Genomic DNA, 22,821 nt, shown 5'->3' on the forward strand with positions numbered 1-22,821 from the left:
AAAAAGTAAAGCTTTTGAAGTTTACTTTGCTTAACTTTAAAATTCAATAACTTTGTTATTTGTTATTTGATTTTAATGTAATTTTCGGCATTTTGCTCATTGAATTCTACTCTATTAAGCTTTAATACAATGTAAATATTTTCAGCCCGGACCATCCCTTTAACAGATGAGATTCCTACATGTATGGGCAAAGCCCCGGGGAGGGCAACATGGCAAATGTTTACCTCATTGGTCTCGAATTGAAAGTAGTGAGTGAAATATGACTTATTTATCTGCTAAAATGTCTTGTAAAACATACAAAATGTGTGTTTTATTGGATAAATTTTACATGAATATTTGTTTTGGTTGTATGATGGATAATTTTTTGTTTCATTTGTAAAACCACTTCTCAGTAGTCATACATGTATGGCTGAAAATTTTAGGATAGAATCTTTGTTAACTGCTTTTTTGTAAGTTTTACCCATGAATTTGTTACTGATTTACATGTACTGATTGTTACTGATTTACATGTACATGTAGATTGTTTTACTTTGTATTATGTTTTAATGGAAATGAATTGATGAATTGAATATAACTGATGTCCAATCATTATTTTTTTGAAAGTTATGTGTTCGATGGTCCCCTTAAAAAGAACCTAAAAAAAACATTACAGAAAGTTTGCTTTAGGCCTAGGCCTACATGTATTTGTGTTTTTTAACAGAGTTGACAGATGAAAATGAATACTAGTATATTCAATATCCACTACAAAGATTGGAATGTTAGCTGACACTGGAGTATAAATAGCCCTTAATACCAAAGCTTACAACAGGCTTATATCTGTTGATATACCCCTTTAAGACGAAAGGTGGACAATGAACCTACCAACCATGCATGACTCATATTAAGATGACAAGACCTGTTTACATGGGGCAGTGTGATGGTCAGCCCTCCTTTGAAATGACCATCGATTATATAGAACCCTGCTTCCTGACCTCAGAGCAGGCATGCATGCATATAGGCATTAATCATTCAGGGGATCTTGGGTGGATCTTCTGATCTTTTTTCACACAAATTATTGATTACTTTTTACCAGTTTTAAAGATCTCATGCTAGTTGGACTGTTTATCCATTATCAAAGAGGCTAGTACACCTGCACTTGTAGATGGCATACAGTTTGTCATGTTAATTATCGAGATAAATAGAGGTGGATAATAGGATTGCACATGACATCTTAACTTTTTAGACAAATGGTGAGTTTATATAGGGCCTATATTACATGTGGAATGCACATCACAGTAAATTTACCAGGCCAATGGTAAATTTGGTGACACGATGTTTGCTCCTGTGACATTCGCTCCAGTCTTAATATCTCAGAGGACATGGGGTTAGAGTTGGGATTGTAATTTTGTAATATTCAGAATTCAGTTTCAGAATAATGCAAAGATAAGAATTGGGATTTTGGAGGTTAGATTTTAGGTTTGGCGTTAAAACATGCATTTTTCATCGGAGCAATTGTCACCAGAGCGAATGTCATGAAATCATGAATTTACATATATGTAGAACATACAATGTACATGCATGAATAAAACTGGAGAAGGCATGGCATAGACCTATATATGTACCGGTACCTTATTTTGATACTGGAAGTGTTCATATATTATCAATGCAAACTGGAGATTGCATTCCTTTTTATCATCATGACTTGTGAAAGGTGAGCGATTAATAAAATCTTTGCACATAGCGAAATTTTCTTTTCTGGTATTTTCGCCACATTTTGCTTCCTCAGAATTTGAGTTAGGTATGTTTTTGTTTATGGATTACATTTATATACTTTAGCACAAGGTCGCTTTTTGCTCGGGGGGGGGGGCATATTTTTATAATACAGGAAACATGGAAACAATTCAAAAGGCCAGTCAAATCTCCTAGAATGTATTGTAGAAACTGATGATTGTACAGAGTAATTAACCTAACCATTGTTTCTTAGAACTGTATGGAGTTGGCCATGTACATACATGTACATGTGCACTGTATATATTTCAGTTGCATGCAACATGACTTGCTTACATGTAGGCCTACAAGTACAAATGTACATTGTAGCCTACATGTATACATGTGGCATGAACGTTTGGAGATGTTCATTCATGACCTTGATATTTGATCGTAGCCAGGAATAGATGGAACCGAACGAACCCTCTGATACCTTTCACGCCCTTTTCATGTCCACATACCAGTGATACCATGATCAGTCACGGTCACATTCCTCTAATCACCCCTTTTGTCTGCCATTCTTTGTGGGCAATTGACGATCAAACATGAATGTGTATACTGGTATGTACATGTACATGTAGGATGGGGGTGTGTTGACATTTTCATTGATCGGAGGTCAAACCCTGTTCATATGTGCGCTAGCTCTCCGTATAAAAGAATGTTGTGCTAGGGCTAATTACGGGTGTAATCTTGTCAACTATGCAAATCAGTGAATGGGTGTTGTGAATTCAACAGTATCAATTCACTCATAGCACCCATGACAAAAGTACTGTGAAACGACTGTAATATTTTTCTCAGTAAACTCCTACCATCTACCATATACATGTATATTATGTTGTGACGTTTTCGGTTATGTTAATATGAACAAGGTAGGCCTATATGGTAGGTGATAATTGAATTTAATCATTTTCACATCAAATGTAATTTTGTTAAATGCTGTCTCTGACATGAATAAAAAAACGCGTATGTACCATTTTGCTGCTGTTATTTCTGTTTTATAGTAAAAACCAAATTTAGAATAATTCATTCTTTTGTACATGTAGTGCAATTTTGTCATTCTCAGCTGATTGCATCATTCTAATTTACATACCTATATATTGTAACAATCTGAACCTGAAAATCATTGAAGAGCGATGGATAGCTCTATAAACCCTAAAAATAACAACAAAAAAAACAACAACTGACATCAAGTTAGGTCCTTTACAGTAAACCTATTTTTCTGCAACCATTGTAGCATTCAACGCCAAATATATATTCTTTGGTGCATGTCATCAATGCAAATTGCTGAGTGTACCCAAATGATAGATGATTCATAATTGATCTCCGCTTCATCACATTTTACAGTGGAGTTGTGAAAAATCCCAGAATTCATGATTGCTGCATAAAAGAAGTAATTCACATCTCAGGTGTGTTGTGGAAAGAACATGTACATCAGTACATGTATAGACTTCGAGGATATATTCTATAATTCTCTTTTGACTCTATTCTGTGCAGATATATTTTCAGCCCTGAAATGAAAGTGTAATGTACTTTGACAAAAGTGCTTTGTAAATCCAGCTATTATGCTATCATTATTATTATCATTATCATCGTCGTCGTAAAAATGTACTTGATGCTGCTTTTACTTTGAAGCAAAATGTAGAGTGAGCTAATCAAGTATCATTACATTTTTTTTGATATTAAAGGAGGGGTGGGTTGGGAGAAGCTATCATTGGAAGGGATATTGTTTGTCCCTACCAATGATAATTGCTGTTTTCACTGGTAAATATATTTATAAAACTACATTTCTAACGTACACAGCCACATATCCATCTTGAGAAAGGTTCAACTTGAAGTCACCGAACAATCCAAAATAAAAACATAACATGCAATGAAAGATGGACCTACACAATATTAAGAGAATTTATGAGACTTAAGATAATAGGTATGGAGTTAAAACGATTGTGGCATCATCATGCATAAAAAAAGAGATAATTTGCCGATGCTGCTCCCTCAACAGGATAATGACTTTCCATCAGCGATTAAATGTTAATTTGGTGAAAGGTCTGAGTATCGAATGTTTGCCCTTTGTCCTTGGGCATTTGCATCTAATCCCGGTGAAATTTGAGCAAAGGAGGAGGAACAGTAAGCGGTTTCAGACCGCCTCGAAGGTTCGCCAGTTCCAGGTATTCTCTGATCGGGAAATTTACCCCGATCAGAAAATACCAGGTATTTTGGTAATGTGAAAGCAAACTACGCGTAATCTCCCCGAAAGAAAATACCCGCTAAATAGTAGGTACTTGGCGAAATTACGAGAACTTTCGTGGGGATATTTCCAAGGTCGCAGGTATTTTGGCGATGTGAAAGCAAATTACGGGAACTTTTATCCCAGCGTGTCGTTGGGCGCGGCGGCGTGGGTGGCTGCTGGGCTAGAGATTTTGAATCTCCCGCCTTGCCTGCTTATCAGACCACACTGCGCATGCTCGTAACTTCGGGAACTTAACCCGAAGGATGTGTTTCGGGGCGGTGTGAATGCAGGAATAATTAACGGGTATTTTTTAGCCTTAAAAAGTTCTCGTAATTTAACGGGGATTCTTGTGATCGAGGCGGTTTGAAACCGCATAGTATCAGGGGACTTCATTAGATATTCTGGTCAGCTACACAGCCTGCAACGGTATACAGAATATATTTCAATTTGGTTGAAGGGGGTAGTGGACCTGTTGGATACTCTGCGATACAGTATCGGCAGTGGCTAATGTCGCGCGTGAATCCTGCTGAGAAATATTTTATAGAAAATGTAGCGTGAGCTCCGTAGGCTTATTCAAAAACTTCATTTCATATGCATTGGAAAAGTTTGGTTTGTCATAAGCGTCTTGTTTTATATCTGATTTTGATGAAATTTTTAGTGTTATTTTACATTAATAACTTTCATGAAAAGAGTTTTAGATTTAAAAGTGATAAATGGGCATAATTTTTAAAAGAATTTCATATTTAATGATTGGAAGTTACTTATTTACATTATTTGTTGTTTATGAACTGCTGGTGATATTCATCTAATTGCCCTAACCTCCTTACCAAATAAATAAAAAATTACACATACATATACAGCAGGCTTTAAATGTCAGTAAAAATGTCATTTTTAAAAGGGCAAAGTTATATATTACAGCAGAAATGGGGAAAAAACCACAAAAATATCCAAACCAGTGAAAGGGCCAATTACGGCCAATCATGGCTTTGGATTCATTCAAGCCCTATTGATACAGAACAGTATTGAAAAAAGCAATGATTTATATTTTTTAAAGTGCAACCAAGCTTTAAAAATCAGAGTCAAACATTGGCAATAGATAATACAGAACACACATGGATGGCATTCCCTCATCCTGAAATTGTAATTGCGTAAAAATGGCACCCGTGTGACGAGAATTCTTATTGAAGTCAAATAGAATATGAGGGAAATGACGAGCAAAAGCAATCCAAGATTGATAACCGTTCACGGTTCCGTGCCCATGAGCAAACGCCGGGCATGTTTTCCCCATCATCCCCCCACCCTCATCACGTTGCTACGTCACAATGTAGCACTGTGTAAATTCTATTGGGATGGTTATTAATGGTTCTAGATATATCGGTGCCATGGTTCTGCATGGCTGCAACACGAGAGGGGGATGCATTCGTCTTTGCTGGCAAATTGGTCATTGGATGAAGGTGTCATCCACACTGCCTGGACACTCGTAGCTTGACAGCCCGCAAGGGGATCCCGTTGCATGGTTTTACCTAGGCTTACGCGTGTCTCTCCGCTGCCATCTGATCCGGGTTGTCTCTGATTGATTCGCTCTGTCATCGGGTTCCATACGAATGAACGGGAGATGGATTTGTTCGTGCGCTGCAGTGGACAAAACAGGGTGGGGTTTTCATACGTGGTTTCCTCTATGTGCTTGAAGAATTACCAAGATGATAATTTATCACATATCAAATTTAAAAACTAAAATATGTACAGTGCGCAGTGTGAGTTCAGAAACAAAGTTTACATGAATTGTTTACTCTTTGATATTCATCAATAATTATCAAACTGAACAATGCAAAAATATGATAATATGATATAGGATAATCTTATGAAAATTACTTTAAAAATTATTTTTTACAATATATTGATAGAGGGTCGTGGGTTCGAATCCCAGCCATGGCGTAATTTCCTTCAGCAAGAAACTGATCCACGATGTGCTGCACTCGACCCAGGTGAGGTAAATGGGTACCGGTAGGAAGTAATTCCTTAAGAAGCTGTGTGCACTATGAATGCCTAGCTTAGCTGGGTAATATAGGAGCGCCTTGAGCACCTAACAAGGTGGATATGTGCGCAATATAAATATCCTATATTATTATTATATATTAATAATTGAAACTACATGCATACCAATTTAAACTGTACAATAGACTGGAAGCATATAAATCAAAGAAAAAAAATCATATAGTGGAGTAGATTATTTGATTGAACCCTAATGTTTATCACATTATAAATGTACTTGGTCTTTGACAAAGTTTTCCAGTGTGGCCCTTGTCAAAATCTTGTACATATGTAGCTCAGGTTAATCCTACACAAATGTACATGTCATGAATTAATCATTTCCTTTAAAACATGCACTGTCATTTCAAGATTTATGATTTAATTGTCAATTTCGATCATTGAGATGATATAATCTATTATACACGGTTTCATGTTCTCTCAAGTATACCAGCAATTTACACAACCCACATTATCAATCATGTCTATATTTATTTTCTCTGCTTTAAATTCATTAGTTGTTTATCTGTGTATTTATCTTCCTTTTTAATAATGTTCTTTCAATTATTATTACAGACCAATTCTGGGTACATGTAGCTTGGTCAGGGAGGGAGACCCTCGGGTCACAGTTATCAAGTTAGCTTGTGAAAACAGTTACATGCACATTGTCATGAATATTCATTACATGTAGGTGGGCTGATGATTTCATATCCCCTCTTTCCCTTTTCTTATGTCAATCCAATAGTTCTTTGTAAAAGTATTTTGAATAAACATTTCATATAATAAAATACAAAAGAACAAGTATGGGATATGATATCATCAGCCCACCTAATGAATATTCATGAAACATGCCTAAAACTGTTTCACCGGAATAATGTGCAAATCTTTAAAATTCAATAACTTCGTTATTTGTTATTCGATTTAGACCAAATTTTCATCATTTTGCTTTGTGATTTAACTTTTTTTTGAGGGGGGTCTGGCCCTCCCAAAATTTTCCATGACCAAGAAAATAAAAAAAGCTAGGGAAAAGGGTGAAATATTACAATATTTGTTGAATTTTATGTCAAAATATATCACAGAATTAGAATTTCATTTCAAGAAAGGCCCAAATTTTTGCTTGCTTGCTTTGATTGCACATTGCTTTTTAGAATTTTTCCCATATTCACCATGTTGTGCCCCCTCAATTTTTTTCAGCCCATTTTGCCACTGACTTGAACCGTGATGAAAAATAGATTGAAAAACAATATATTCACACTGTGTAGCTATGTATGTTCATGTTATTGTTCCTGTACATTGCCTGTGTACTGTACATGATAGCATCTGGTAAATCATGGGTTGTAAGACAACATGGCGATTGATATTAATGTGGCTCTCTTTCTTGATATGATATCCCATCAATCTTCTTAAGTAGTCCATAATATTACTCTCACATACATGTATGTGGTTATGCGTGTGACCTCATATATGTTTTTATTTTCTATTATCTATATAATTTTATAGAATTTTGCTGATTATTTTACTCTATTTGTATCATATTACCCTTGTATAAAGTTTTGATAGGGGGTCTACATTTTACAAGCTCTGCTTTTTAGTAGGCCCCTCCACTTTTTTTCATTTCATTGCTACGTTTCAATCCTGCATATGTTATGCATTTTTTTTCATTGTAAACATGATTACGAAATGTACTTTGATGATTGTGGAATATGAATATATCAATGAATAAATAAATAAATAAATATTAAATGTTACGCAGTTTCAAAAAATCTGTTGAAATATGATATTCATTTTCAAAAGAAATATTGTCACTGTATAGATTCTACCTGCCACAGGGGCAGGCTGCATGTGTACATATATTTTTTAATTGAGACTTACATTTGGGTACCAACTGGATACTGTGTAACAAATGTTTATAAATACAAATTTGTATTTGAAAAATGTACTCACTACTATAAAATACAACTCAACTGAAAGAAATATGATATACTGCCAAATTATAAAAATACAAATTTTGCAGAAGAAGCAGCATTATACATGTACATGTAGATGAGATCTCCGCAATTCAATCCTCTCCATGTATTTTTTAAACCTTATAATACATGTAGAGTACATATTTTAATTATATCTAATTTAAAGGTTAGGAAGAGTGTTCTTTTGTAGCGCAGGGTCTCAGATAGATAGATGCTGTGAACCTTATTCCCCTGTCATGCGTGCATAACATACACATTGCCAAACACATAGAGCTGGCAGTTCCCTGGCGTGTGCACTGACTGACTGGCAAGCTAGGGAGGTACATGTAGGCATTCATGCGATTCCTTTTGGTTGTGAACGTTTCACTGCGATCACTCCTCCCTCCTCCTCACTCTCTTGCCATTCAGTTCACCCTCTACATGCACTGGAGTAAGGAGCTGGTTGTAGGATTCCCGTGCCCGTGAAATTTGATTGTGTGTCGCTGGTACCCAGAGAGCGATTGATATTGCCCATTTCCCCTCAAGGAAACAAATCGGCAGAGGTGATGTTGCATTGATGATGATGATGATGGCGATGGTAGACTGGGCTTAATCTTCTGTGCTTTCTGGGGATGTTTATACGCATGAGGAGTAGTATTATTATCGGGAATAACGAGTGCACATGCTAAATCCACTGGAGGATTGAGGAAAAATACTTTATTGCAGATTAGTTTTACAGGTCAGTTGTGCTGTTATGATGGAATGGATAGGTGAATGGGCTTGAATTACAAAATTGCTCTTGCAACAATTGCAAAACATATAGGAATATTTTTCAGAGGCAATGTTTAAAAGCTTTCCCATCATCTGGGAATATTGATTGAAATTTGGTAAAGTATGCTACCAAAATATAATTATGGCAGATTTGGACAATTTTAAGCATTTAAAAATAAGCTTACAAGTTGGTATTTTCATGGATAATAGTATGTGTATGTAAATATGCATCTAGTTTTTCTATCTCATTGCCTTGGCACGCTAAGAATGGCAATTTTACAATTGTATATGTACATGTACATGTACTATGGAGGTATGTGCATGAATATCTCTATATACATGTAGGCTTACATATACATGTATGAGATATGATGTGGTTTGTAACCTTCTTTTGAAATAGTCCATGAGTACATGTACGCTCTTTTTTGTCAGAAGGCATGTACACATTGAGGAAATACACCACTGTAATTGCCTCCTCTGTTGAGCTCTACTGCTAGTAAGAATGTACATGTCTGCACATAAATGGTTGCAGTATGATGTGATGGAAGTGTACATTTCAACTCACCTACACAAATATACAAATGTGTGCACTGTTTACCCTGAGTAAAGAATTTGAGGAATTTGTCATCACCTCCCCAAATTTTATGCCCTTGGGGGATTGGCTAAATCCCCAATACCACTCCTGGCCTTGGGTAAGGACAAGAGGTCAACTAAGGTCAGATGAGGTCAGATGAGGTCATAGTCTGTGGATTGTTTGTGATAATGAATATATTCCTTTTGTTATTGTTTTGTGGTGCTTGACTGAAAACAAGCACAATTGTATTGTTACAGACATGTTTGTGCCTGTTGTGTTTACTTGAGCATGTCCCCCTGTCTGGTAATCTGAGGGCGCATTAGATTTTGTTTCTCTCCTTTCTGAAATCTTACCTGAATTGATTCGCAGTTCCATCAAGGAATTAACACCTTGTTCCATGATGAAATTGTTGACAGCCATGTCATAAGAGCCTTTGTGCTTGTACTCATTGTTACATGTACATGTAGCCTTTGTATGTCCCATTTTCATGATGTAGGCATATTTCCTATCATAATCTAGAGAAGTTCCTACATGTGCAAGAAACTTTTAAAGGTATAAGCATGTGAATTAGAGAGATTAGATCATAAACTAGAGTAGAATGAACTTGATCTATGTACAATTTTCAGAATCTCCATGAAAATCAGTAATTGTATGTGGATATAATTGTGAAAGCACCGGTATTCCACATGTGCATGTATATTGTCTTTTCATTTTCCTCATTAGAAACTACATGTACTATATTAATTCACCAAAGTGCCAAGATGATGAATATATGTTCTGTATGGAGGGAGAGAGTGGATGAGAGAGGAGGAAAGAGGGAAACAGAGGGGACTTTGTCCATGCAATATCCAATCAATATCACACAAGACTGAACACACACTGCATAGAGACAGGCTGATACTGAAACCTATTTTAGTTGGTAAATGAAAGTGGAGATGGGATGGCAAGCGTTTTGTCTTATTTGTTGACGAGGCCGCGGATGCATGTTACCCGAGTTGCTGCTAGAAGGGAGAGCGTTCAGGAGCTCGGAGGTCACGTTTAATGGTGGAACTTGGTCGAAGCGAGGATATAGGGTTCACATATATGTAAATAGGCCTACTGTGCATTTGTGTCTTGGTATTGCTTACTGTAAAAAATTACTGGAAATACATATATCATTGTCATTATTATTACTATTCTGCACTTTTCCTATTTAATAGGCTGAAGATGCTTAAAATATATCGTGTAGGCCTACATATACATCTATTATAGGTAGAAAGATAAACTGGTTTGTTGAGGAAAACATGTGCATCATGTACAATTATTATGAGTTTCCACAGAAAGACATGGCCCTACAAATACACAAGTGGATATTTCAAAGTAAATTACCTCATCGCAAATTCAATTTATTTGTAAAAAATAATTTGATAAAATATGGTAGCACTTTACACTTTATAGGAGGTCTTCCTCAGATCAGAGGGTCACAGGTTCAAATCCTTCAGCAAGAAAATTATGCACAGTGTGCTGCACTCATCCCAAGTGAGACAAATTCTAATCCTACATTTACCCACTGCCCTCCTGTCCCCCTTGTTTTATGCTGATGATTGTTGATGCTGTGTTTATTTAAAGAAAAAACTTTTCAGTAGTTTTTTTTCTCTATGTCATTTTCATTCTTGTACATATTTAGGTGGTCTGTCTTTGACAGATCACCTCTTAATTTCGTCAGAATTTTCTTCTTTCTTTCTTTATTTTTACGGATTTTCTTGTCGCCAACTTTTCTCCGAATCGGCTGAATCAATTTTGCTGATTTTTTCGTCATACATAGGATCTGTCATGGACACGTCAAAATAAGCTTTTCAAGGTCATCAGGTTATGATGACGTCATCTAGGCGCCATTTTGTAAAATCACATTATCAATCATATTTCCATTATTAATTATCAAAAATCAATCAAATTAACATCACATCAACTTCAGGTCAAGGGTCATCCAATCATGTCATCAAAGGTCACGACGCGCGCGTCAAAATTTAAAAATGCTCAAAATCACTTTTTGACCAAACGAGAGTATGTTTCAGGTCATTTTAAGCATTTCAAAATTTTGCGCGCGCGCACGGATGCGCGCGCGCTTCCTCGCGTAACGCCTTAACGCAACGCAGAAACACCGTTTTTTTTACATCATTGCATTGATAATAAAATTCTGAACAATTTGATACTTTGATCAACCTTCTACGATCATTAATAACGAAATTAACACCCGTTAAAGTTTGCAGCACGTGTGCGCGCGAGCTCTCACTATAGGCCATATATGGGCAAAAACATGCCTATTGAAAATTCACTGTAGCTCTTTAAATAGTCCATTGACCCCCAATTTTTTTTTCATATATCGATAGAGTATGAGTTGTAAATTTGATTTCATGTCACCATTGTCCCTCAATTAGATCATGACGTCATCAAAATGGCGCCTAAACTAAAAATTTCATTTTTTCAAAAATGACGTCATCAAATTTATGCAAATTTGGTTGTAACTTCTCGAATATACATCATTTTTCGCCCAGATTTCGATATGTTGTAGTTTAGAATGTACTCTTTCTCCTTAGTACACATGAATATTCGTTTTGAGAAACGCATCATTGCGTAAAACAGCGATGAAAAGAGGCATGTCATTTTTCCTCATTTTGCGTGTAATCTCTATGGGACATGACTTTTTCTCAAAACCAGATTCGACATTCCTCTATTTCGTGAGCCATATCTCCATTTTTTCTTGTCAGTTTTCTTTAAGCTTTTAGTATGTTGTAGCTGAGATTCTAAGCTTTCGCAAGTGTGCCCTTCATTTTTTGATCAGATGCCGGGATCATGCCCGTATTTCACTTGCAAAATTGGACTTGTAATTCTCAAAATTGCTTACGTGTATTCTCTATGGGGAATATCGTAGCTTAATGGATAACGCATTTGACTTGCTTTCTCGAGGGCGGAGGTTCGAGTCCTGGGGTGAACAAGATGATTTTTTTTTTCAATTTTTTTTTTCTTTTTGCCACCTCTTACATGATCCTTTATGATAATTAAAAGGTATAAAAGTTTAAATTTAGCAAGATAAAACAGATTATAATCACTTTTTTCATATCACATGCATACATCAAAGAGACCATTTTCCGGACCCTTTTCACAGTGCTTTATCATCTACCGTCTTTCACAAGTATTCCATCCATAATGAGCATTCCGTTGTCATCATGAAGGTCATATTGACATGCATGAACATGGTAATAGTGATCATGATGCCGAGAATAAAGACAGACCACCTAATTCGTCCGCATGACGAATTAAATTCTAGTTTATATTGTTTTTATATTGGTGAGAAAATAAACAAATTGAACTTGAAGTTGGAAAAATTGATACCCAGACAGAGACAGGTAGGATTTATTCTGTGAATGCTTCTGGTGAATGCCTGTATGGCTTCTGCTCAGTTAAAGCGAAAAAAATGAAACGATGCATCAAAGTAGACTTCATGTATGTGCATAGATTTGTGACATAATTTCACTTCTCAAATTTTATTAGCATTTCTGGCTGTAAGAGAAATGCTTTTATTGTGTTCTGTGCAGTCCTACAGTGTACTGCTATGTAAAATATTGCTTTGTTGGAGCACTCATAAAAAATGTAGAGCAAATTGTGATGCAATATCAGGAAAATTACTCCCTGATAAATGCATCTACTATTATTATTATCATTATGTATATATATATATATATATATATATACATATATGACGGAAACACAGAAGTATCTATTTGATAGACTCGTCTTGCTGACTCAGTCTCGCTCTGTGCCGTTTGAGAAGGTTAATGTGGTAGTGTGGGGAATGTATTAACCAGCTGATGGGATGTGATCTGTGAATGTGTTAGCACGCTGACTCACCACTCTATAATGTCTATTCAGATGACTTTGGGCCCAATAGCGAGCTTTGCCGTGTAACCCTCGACTGGGGATGGGTAAAAATAGCAGAATTAATCCAATGATTGTAGATGAATGCATAGCTGTGCACGGCATAAGTAATGATTATGGGTAAAAAAAAATGCAACAGTTGAATTTGCTGACATTGTGAAATGAACGAGGAGGAATGTGCCATTGTATCGTCAACTTTACTATTGGATGGGACAGATATTTTCAGTCAGAGGCTGGCTACATGTACATTCTGCGTGTTGAAAATTATATTTTATATTATCATAATTGATTTATTGTGTTTTGTCGGCTTACAAGGGCTTATTTTTACAAAATTCTTTGCTTTTGTGGATTTTTGTTTCCATTCCATGTAAGATTTGGAGTAATTCATGTTTTCTTAATTGTTAATTAGCATTGATATCATCCAATGTATTGCTATTATGATTATCTCTAATAGTTTGGTTATTCCATTTCCTTTTGTTTTTCTTGAAGGACTATGATGTTGCCCGACTGCAGGTGATCTGAGTCACCATTGTTATCGCCATGGAGATGGATACAACGCAGTGCCCGTCATGTCACCAGGCCTATGACAAGAGCAAGAAGCGCAAGCTGACGGATGCATGTGGACACTCCCGATGCTACACTTGTATGTTTGCAACTGAGTCCTGCCCAGTCTGTCAGCATCTCAATGGTATGTTTGAAATACATGTACAGTGTAATAGAAGAAGGCTGATGTGAAAAGTAGTAATCTGCCATAAATTGCTTAATTAATGTACAGTCAAACTTGTATTTATTAGCCAAAGAAAGCAGTCTTCTTGGAAAGAGTAAAATGAGAGGATAATTCAAAAAAAGTTTCCTCAAAATTGGTTATGAAATAAGCAATTTATGGACGTTTAAAAAGTCTTGTTCTACCTTCTAAAGCGGATCCTCAAATTGGCAAATATGCTTCAAAATTGCTGATTTTGTGGACAACTCTCCATTTATTTTGTACACAAATTTTCACCATCTTTCATCTTGCCTCCTTCTGAGCACAACATCATGGGAAAATATAATTTACACCACAAATGTCAAGGTTAGGAGGAGATAATGTGAAATATGTAAAAATAAAGGGGCAAATCTGAAAATTTGTTTTCCTTTTAAAGAACCTGTCTATTTCCCTGGGGTGGCCTTGATAGACAAGTTTCACTGCATTTCCAAAGATGGATATGAATGGTCAGAAAAGTGTCATTAATCTAGACAGGCTACATGACATTTATCTTTACTTTGTATTATGTTGAAAAAGGCATATCGATGTACAGTAAATATGTAATATGGCAAAAACAGGTAATTAGGAAAATAAGGCCCCTCTGTGTCTATGATGCGGAAGTTATTTCTCCGAAATGAAGCGGTAACAGACTAACAGGAGAGCAGATGGACTGAAAGTATTTCAGAAGAAGGTGAAACTTTCCATCACATCTACCTGTGATTCCTACATTACACTTAAACTATAAATATATGTATGTTACAAAATATGTGAGACAGAAGTAATCTATAACATATTATGATGAAGTTTGGGAGTTTTTTATGTATTTTTGTGTTGCTTTTCAGGGCTTTGTCACCTAAAGCTTAGTGATCGATCATTAGGCTGATGTCTTTTGCTTAACGTATTATGTATGATTAATTGTAAAAATAGCCCCTATGATCAATCGCTAAGATCCATGTTGAGGGGCACTGTCAATTTTATTTCAGTTTCCTGTAGCATTTGCCTAATTTAAGTTATCAAGTACTGTATATTGTACAATATGTGGTTATAGCCCCTGGCACTCCAAACAATAATCAACATTACACCTTTCGAATATGACTCATGCTCATATTGGGTGCTGCATGCAATCAGTAGCTCATTTTGCTTCAGAGAAGTTCAGTCCAGCGACTGCATGTGAGGAGAATTTGAGCGAGTTCTTGCAGAATTTGTTAATTTTCACGCTTGATACAGAAGTCAAGTTTCATGTTTAAATGCGGAGCCTGTTGTTGACCGTTGAGTTTGCGGTGGCGGGCTTGGAGTCAGTCAGTCTGGCTTGTTAGTCGTTGAAGCCCTGATGGCCCCTTAACACCTAGCTCTCATACTCTCTCACTCTCCCTCTCTATCTTTTCTTTAGTCTCTGCATCCGTGTCTTATTTCCCAGTTTTATACATCTTAGCTTAAAAACATTCTCACTTTATCCTTTAATACTGTAATTGATCAATGTCTCTTGGACTTGCTTTATCCTCTTAGATTTATAAGTTTTAGGCTAAACTAATAAAGTTGGTGTAAACAATGGTTTCATGAGAAAGTCTTTGAAATCAAGGTTGATGTCACCATCTCAAATTTAGATCAAGATCTGGTTCATTAATCCATGAAGATAATTGTGTGATAAATCCTGAATCTATTATGTGAAAAAAGAATCTATTTGCTGAATACACCTGGCTGGAAGGCCATGCTTTTTCTCATGTCTCAGCAATTTTTTTCACCAAATTCACTTATTTCATTAGCAAATATATGTACAAACACTGGTCATTTTGTTGGATCCTGTTTGAATAATTTTGAGATCGTTACCACAGCCTTTTATAACTTTCCAAAACCTTCAAAGGCTTGTACAGTAATATCAAATCTATTTATATTTTTCATACAACAGTGGTTGTGTCACAAAATTTGTTATCTTCTTGAGTCTTTAAAGTACAGTATTTCTTGTATTCTAGAAAATTGTGGAAGTGGAATGTGTAAAATTATATTTATCTTTCACTTAATCTTTTCTTAATTAATCTTATGGAGATTTTGTTTGCTTTTATGGCAATAATTTTCTGCTTGAACACAGCAGTCCATGTAGAATCGGAAGATGCTTGCATCATTTTGCGTGGTGTCAAAATCCATGAATTTAACAGGAAAGGGAATGCCATGTCAGGGTTGACAAGATAGGTGGACTAGGCAGGAGCCAGTGAGTCTCAAATTTGTCCTACAAATTGCCACGCAGTCTCCCTATGGGTCTAGACTGGCTGTGATCAGCTGTACATCTGGGCACATTACCCCCGCTGAAAACGATCCAAGAAAAGAGAGATGGGTGACAGATCAGGAGCTGATCCCTCCAAGGGTAGAGATTAATGGCTCGTCCTGTGCAACGAGACACGTGAGCGAGAGCCCGTGATGAGGCACCACGGGGTGGTGTAGGGTGTAGGATGAGGGTGGGATTAAGTAATAATCTTTTGCATCAATGGGAGATATGGGATTAAGAATTAGTGTACGAGATGTTGAATGAATTGAAGCCAGGGAGGAGTGGAGAGACGATGGCTATTTTTTCTGCGGTCGGTCGGGAGGAAGCGAATGTCCAGTAATCGACCATCTGTTTAAGATTTGTGTTGTCCAAAATATAAGTGTTCAAGGTTACCGTTAGATAATCTTGAAAGTCATTGGATGTGTTCATGTACCATCAGTGGAATGAAGGGATGGGACTATGGATAAGTCATCAAGATTATGATTAAGTCATTTGATTTAAAGTTGATAGAAGTGTTCTGTATGGAGGCCTGTGATCAGTCGTTAGAGGATGAAATCATGACTGATAGTATAGGGATCATCGGTCACGCTTAAAATGTGATATTATAAACAAATATATGTTTAATGCTCAGTGATCAGAAGAGTGAATCAATGACTCCAGTGTGTACATGTATCTTTAGGGCGTTGAAGATGAACGACCCATAAATGTTCGATGCCAAGAGATATCAATGATCACTCATGAGGATGGAAGTCTAGTTTGGTGGCGGAAGAAAGACTCACCAATCAGTTTAGATTTTCAGCTATTCACCAAATAAAGTGAATTTTGTGGGGAGATTTGGGAAGAGATAGATGATCATATAGATTGGAGGGTTTTGAAAAGGGGATAAAAGTGATTTTCATTCATCATGATGGGGTTATCCATGGATAGGTGTTAATTAAGAGATGGAAATATGAAAAGTGGCCTGTCGAAGTGGATGTTCGTATAGCTGTATGTGTCACTCTGAATGGGAATTAGTCAAATCGAAGATATGTAATTGTTGATCCTAGATGAAGATGATGATGGACATTTTGGCATATTTAAAGGGTTAGACTAGATTATGGGAGAGATGTTGCTGTGGATACCATACTTTAAATTTATTCATTCATCTTTTTAGGGGCAGGCGGTCTGATTTTGAATGAAAAATAAAATTAAGCAGCTTTCTCTTGGATTGATAACTCACTGCAAACAAACTTGCCGTACTCACTAATTGGTTTGTCGTTAGAGTAGTATAGTAAGCTATCATTCATGATAACGAGATTGTCATCAATGGGAAGGTGATATAAGCATAGTGAAAGCACATGTTCATGTGTTTGTGACAATCTTCATGACTGGGTCTTGGAGATGGATGCATGTTGTATCGGAGGTGGCGTGTATCCCAAAGGAATGATTAGAAACAGTACAACCTGTCCATTGGGAAGAGGAGAGAATAATCTCCCATGGCTGGTTTAGACACCTTTAAAGGGGGAAGTCCTCTTTGGCAACAAGGCGAACATTTCATGAAACAAATGAAATGTTGTTAATTATTGTTATGTAATAATAATAAACAAGAGTTCTGAGGTCTCAACTCCTCAAATATTTTTCAAGTGCACATTCTGCTCCAAGAAAAAAAAACGTGCAGAGAAATATAACCTTTTCTCATGTAAAGCACACTGCATTGATTGGAAACATGTTTAAGATTGATATTCTAATCAAGATAAAACAGCAATGAAAAAATCAAACAAAAGATAAAGTGACATAATTCACTTCCAAGCTTCTCATGACCATGCTTTGAATTTGTCGACCGTCCCACTGACAAATATTATTGTAATTGCATGCAAACTCACATGAAAGGGTACACGTAATTGAATGGCTCAAACACAATTTCATTTCTCCAGCCTTCAAGAAGAAAAAAAGCCCAACCCTGTCAGAATCAGATGCAGCTTCCCATATTTCATCTTCAAAACAAAATTACATTTGCTGTGACTTGTGCATCCCTCGTATTCCTTTCCATTGCTCTTGTGTCCATTGCCCTCTGCTGCCTGCCTGTGTGCACAGATTTGAATGCCTATTTATAGAATCGTTCTCGGAGTATGAAGATGGTGAGTGCTTGCTTGACGATTGTGTTGTTGCACGGTACTGGCAGCAAGTCTTGGTGCATTGTATTTGCTTGTCAGGAATACAGCTGTATTCCATCAATTCAGAATATGAAATACATACATGTACACTGTATGGAAGGTATTGTTCAAGATGCTGGTGTATACATGTATTTCCTTTCTGTGGTGGTCCAGTATCAACTCTCATTGGCTTTGTATGCTTTATGACTATGTTGGGATAAAGCATTATAATTGTAGCTCAGCCTTGTTGATTAGTGCATATTGTCTCCAGAACTTCCGCCACAAGGTCCTGGGTTCAAATCCGACTGCACCACTCATGTCCTTTCGAGAGGCGTTCATCTACGTTTGCCACTCTCCACCCAGGTGTAGAAAATGGGTATAAATGTTGTTGATCAGGGGATAAGTCTCCAGACTTTGAACCACAAAGTTCAGGCTCAGGCTTCGAATTTGTAAACAACACCCTTTATTGTTTTCTCTACATTTGCCACTCTTCACCCATGTGTAAGAAGAAGGCATAATTTTGATTTGGGTTTGTTAATAAAAGTGGAATAGTCTCCAGATTATGAACCACAAAATTTGGGGTTAGAATCCCCCTCAGCACTCGCCTCCTTTGGCAAGGCATTTCTTTACTTTTGCCACTCTCCACCCAGGTGTAGTAAATTGCTATGCGGTAAAAAGGAATTCTTTGAATGCTTGTGCACCGAATCAGGGTAGTCATGTTTAATTGGTAATGATACACTGTGTATGTACCACAATAAACCAATGCTAGCCATTTGGGGCATTATTCATGAACATCTGGAACCTCAAAAATGTTCGATTATACTTTAATTATGCTTAATTATGAAATTATTTTGAGATTTTTTGTTGCCCATTCTAGTCAGGCTTGGTATTGGGTGTTATATTGGTGTTGGTCTTGGGTTTTAATCACTCCCTCTGTTGTATATTGAATAGGTCAGGATGGAGATATCCTAGAGGGTAACTTTTGACAGATAGAAAACACTTAAAAAACAAGGGCAAATAAGATGCTTGGTGTGTTTTGTGTTAAAAGACCCCAAAATCGAGAGCAAGGTATTATCGAGTTCCACTTCTTCACCAATTTGCCCTATACATGGCCATAGCATCTCCGGCCTCCTTACCTGTGCCCCTCCTGTTATGAGGGAAAGAAATTCTGCCATGTAAATGATCATTTGAAACCCTGGTAAGAGTGTCGTCCTCGCAGTGCAATCAGATTTGTCTGGCGCCAGCCAACACATTTACCGATCGTCCGAAAGCGGTGGCATCAAATGGCGATGACCCCCCTCTCCCTCTCTCTCCCTCACTCTTTATTATGCCTCTGTGAAAAAGTTATTGCCTAATTCTTTCGAGGTTTTTTTTTGATTGCAGTACAAAATAAAGTTTAACATGGGAAGTTGGATTTATCATGATTGTGTATGTAAGATGATGGCAAGTTTAGACTCCAGCACATGCTAGCATTGATATATGTAATTATAATATTTCCAGTAATGTGTTTATTTTTAATCACTTTTCTTCCGTGTATCACCTAGTTTTAATGTTGGTTTGCCAATTTACAACTAATTGTCTGAACTAGAGTGTTAAAGTCTCTGTGTAGGCCTACATGTATAACCGGCATCCAATGCATAAAATTAGTGTCTTGTGATGAATCATGCCATTTTTTGGCTTAGAAATGAAGCCAGTGCTACATGTACATGTACATGATGTTGCTCTGATATAGGCATTCATGTATGACATGTCGTGTTCACTTTAGGAGTATTTTCATGCAATTTGCATCCATGCTATTGAAATTAAATTATTTTAAAATTATCCACAAATGCTTCAAAGGCGTACATATATAAATTGGATTACAGTGATGAAATAGTGTTAAGAAAGCTGACCACACAGAGAGATTGCATAAAAGGTTTTAGGGAGACGTCACGAGGGAGGTGATACGCTAAAGTGCTGTAAGATTCAGAGAGTATTATGAATAGTGAACATATATAGCAGAACAGAGAAACAAACAGCTTTTTGTGAGATTTTCGCTTTCTTAAAATTTCAATCCCATTCCAAAGAGATCTCTATCTATGTGTTGTACAGAGCGTGGGCGAAATTCCTTGCGCCAGGTGCTTTCCCAAATGAATATTGATGGACGATGTGTGGAAATTTTCTGTAATATTCACAAAATATTTGTTGCCATAAATCTTTGCCATCTTCCAAGAGTCACGATGGATGCCCTTTAGCAGTGTCTATCAGAGGAGCATTGACATTGAAACCCCAATCCAACTTTGCATTTTCCTGACTTATTGAGAAGATTTCAATTAAATTGATGTCATTGTGACTCTCATCTCGGAAGAAGTGTTTTGGGATTGGACCAGAACCATCATACTCTTCTATGAATTCAATTTATTTTCCACATATTGAGTAAAAATGCTTCCAACCCCAAACTTCAAATCACTCATTTTGATGTGCATAGATTGCCTGCTGTATGTGCTATTTGAATGGAACAACCAATGTATTATAATGATAGAAGTATACCATCCATAAACATGCTGTAAAGTAGATGCCCCAATTGTGTAACTGTACATAATCAAGATAATCAATTTCATTTTTTTTAAGTCGCAACCCCCTTTTCTGGCCCTCAGTATTAATTAATATAATTAAATATGAAACAGACTGGCGTCACCATCAGGGTACATAGAGATCAGTTACCGAACAATGCACTCTGCTGTGGGGCATGGAAATCCCATTATAACAATTCACTTCTGTGAGGGCTGCGCTTGTTAGGGCAAGCTTATAATCATTCCTTATTGGGGAACACTCGTATTAAACCAAGCAACCCAATTAGGAAAACCCCTGCTTGGTTTTGCGGTAAGGGGCTGCCTATGAACTTGGCAGTCTCTGCATTTTTGTTTTGTTTCATGTTTGGAAATGATCTTTCTTATTCTGCATTTAACACAATGATGAAAAACTTTGCATAAGTACTTGAATTGTACGATTAGGTCAGAAAGAAATATTTTATTTTGTTTTAATATCAGATAGATGTAGGTTATTATTCATATTAAAATAAAAATATTAGACTTTTTTTGTTTTTCTATTAAGTTCTGATTCATGTTCAAGAGCTGCAATATATTTACAGCATGTACAATGTACATTGCAATTATTGCATGTTAGGGTACAGTTAAAAATACATGTATGGTTTTGACCTCCTGTTGGATTCATGCACTTTTTGTCAGGTTATTAAACCTTGGATGTTAATTATTCACTATACCGTATGAGCAATACATCTGTCTTTCGCGTAGGTTTGCTTGTCTATAGCTGATCCCATGCTGTAGATGTAATTATCATTGGAGTGAGTTGCCAGAAATACGCTGCATGGGAAGTCTTGTAACGGATTTCACTTGATTGAAAATTAAGTATTCATATCCTTCAATCGGACATACATTTATATTCAGTGCAAGTGTTTGTCATCCACTGATGCTTTGTGAAAGATTGAATATTAATTTCTTAAATACCTACATTAAGCATGTTTTTTAAGGCTCTTTGTTTTAAATATTACTAATCTACAAAATATACAATAAAACTGTTTAAAATTGATTATTTTCAGTTTTCAATAATTGTTTTCCCTTCCTGGTGTTAAGAATAGACATTACAATAACACATGTGCATACTATACATGTAGATTGACATATCCATTTCATCCTCTATCCATCTCTTTCCTTAGCTCCCTCTTTTTCTGTTGCCTCAATTTATCCATCCCACCCTTTCATTAATTGTTAGTCATAATTGCATAAATGAAAACATGTCCTATCTAATCAGTGCTGCTTTCATTAACTCTGACAGAGTAGCAGTGTATACAATGCTAATTCTTTGATCTGATTATCAAACATAGATCTCAATGTACATGTACCAGTGATGATGGAAGTAAGCATCTCCTGTACATGTACATCTGGTAGTAGGCATACAGTCTTCAGTAGGAGCATAGGTCTGTTGGTATAAAGGGCCAGCATTATCGGCCGCTTGCCTTTGTTTACGTTTGGCCAGGAGTAATAACATCAGCACAATTTGACCATGTAAATGGAGCTCTCTGCTTGGCCAGCCAGCCGACTTCATCACTGGTGTTGGTCACTTATGATATCTAGAGTAGATCTAAAGCAACCTGCTTCATGGTGACAGAGTTGATTAGATATGGGCTGTTCAAAGGCATGTTTTGCATTACAGATGCTGTACATGTAGGATAGGAAACAGCATTGTAATAACAAAGACAAATACACTATTTCATTACTTTTGACAATTTTGGCAAAATACCTGGTGGGTGTTTCATAAAGCTGTTCGTAAGTTAAGAGCGACTTTAAGAACGACTGGTGATCCTTTCTTGTGGTAAATGTTATATTCAATGGCGATGGTTTAGCGCGTAAGAAAGGATCACCAGTCGTTCTTAAAGTCGCTCTTAACTTACGAACAGCTTTATGAAACGGCCCCCAGGTAT

The 22,821-nt window shown here is 36.6% G+C and overlaps 1 protein-coding gene across 1 annotated transcript in view; it reads left to right on the forward strand.

Annotated features, from left to right (window-relative positions):
* Window positions 1-1,135: 1,135 nt before the first annotated feature.
* LOC121411497 (protein TANC1-like) overlaps window positions 1,136-22,821 on the forward strand; it is a 95,084-nt gene continuing 73,398 nt past the window's right edge. The window contains 2 exon segments of the mRNA XM_041604261.1: window positions 1,136-1,229; window positions 13,697-13,895. Coding sequence (XP_041460195.1) covers window positions 13,748-13,895 — 148 coding nt within the window. The 5' untranslated portion in view covers window positions 1,136-1,229; window positions 13,697-13,747.

Source organism: Lytechinus variegatus, chromosome 3 (assembly GCF_018143015.1).
Source record: "Lytechinus variegatus isolate NC3 chromosome 3, Lvar_3.0, whole genome shotgun sequence".
NCBI classification, from domain to species: Eukaryota; Metazoa; Echinodermata; class Echinoidea; order Temnopleuroida; family Toxopneustidae; genus Lytechinus; species Lytechinus variegatus.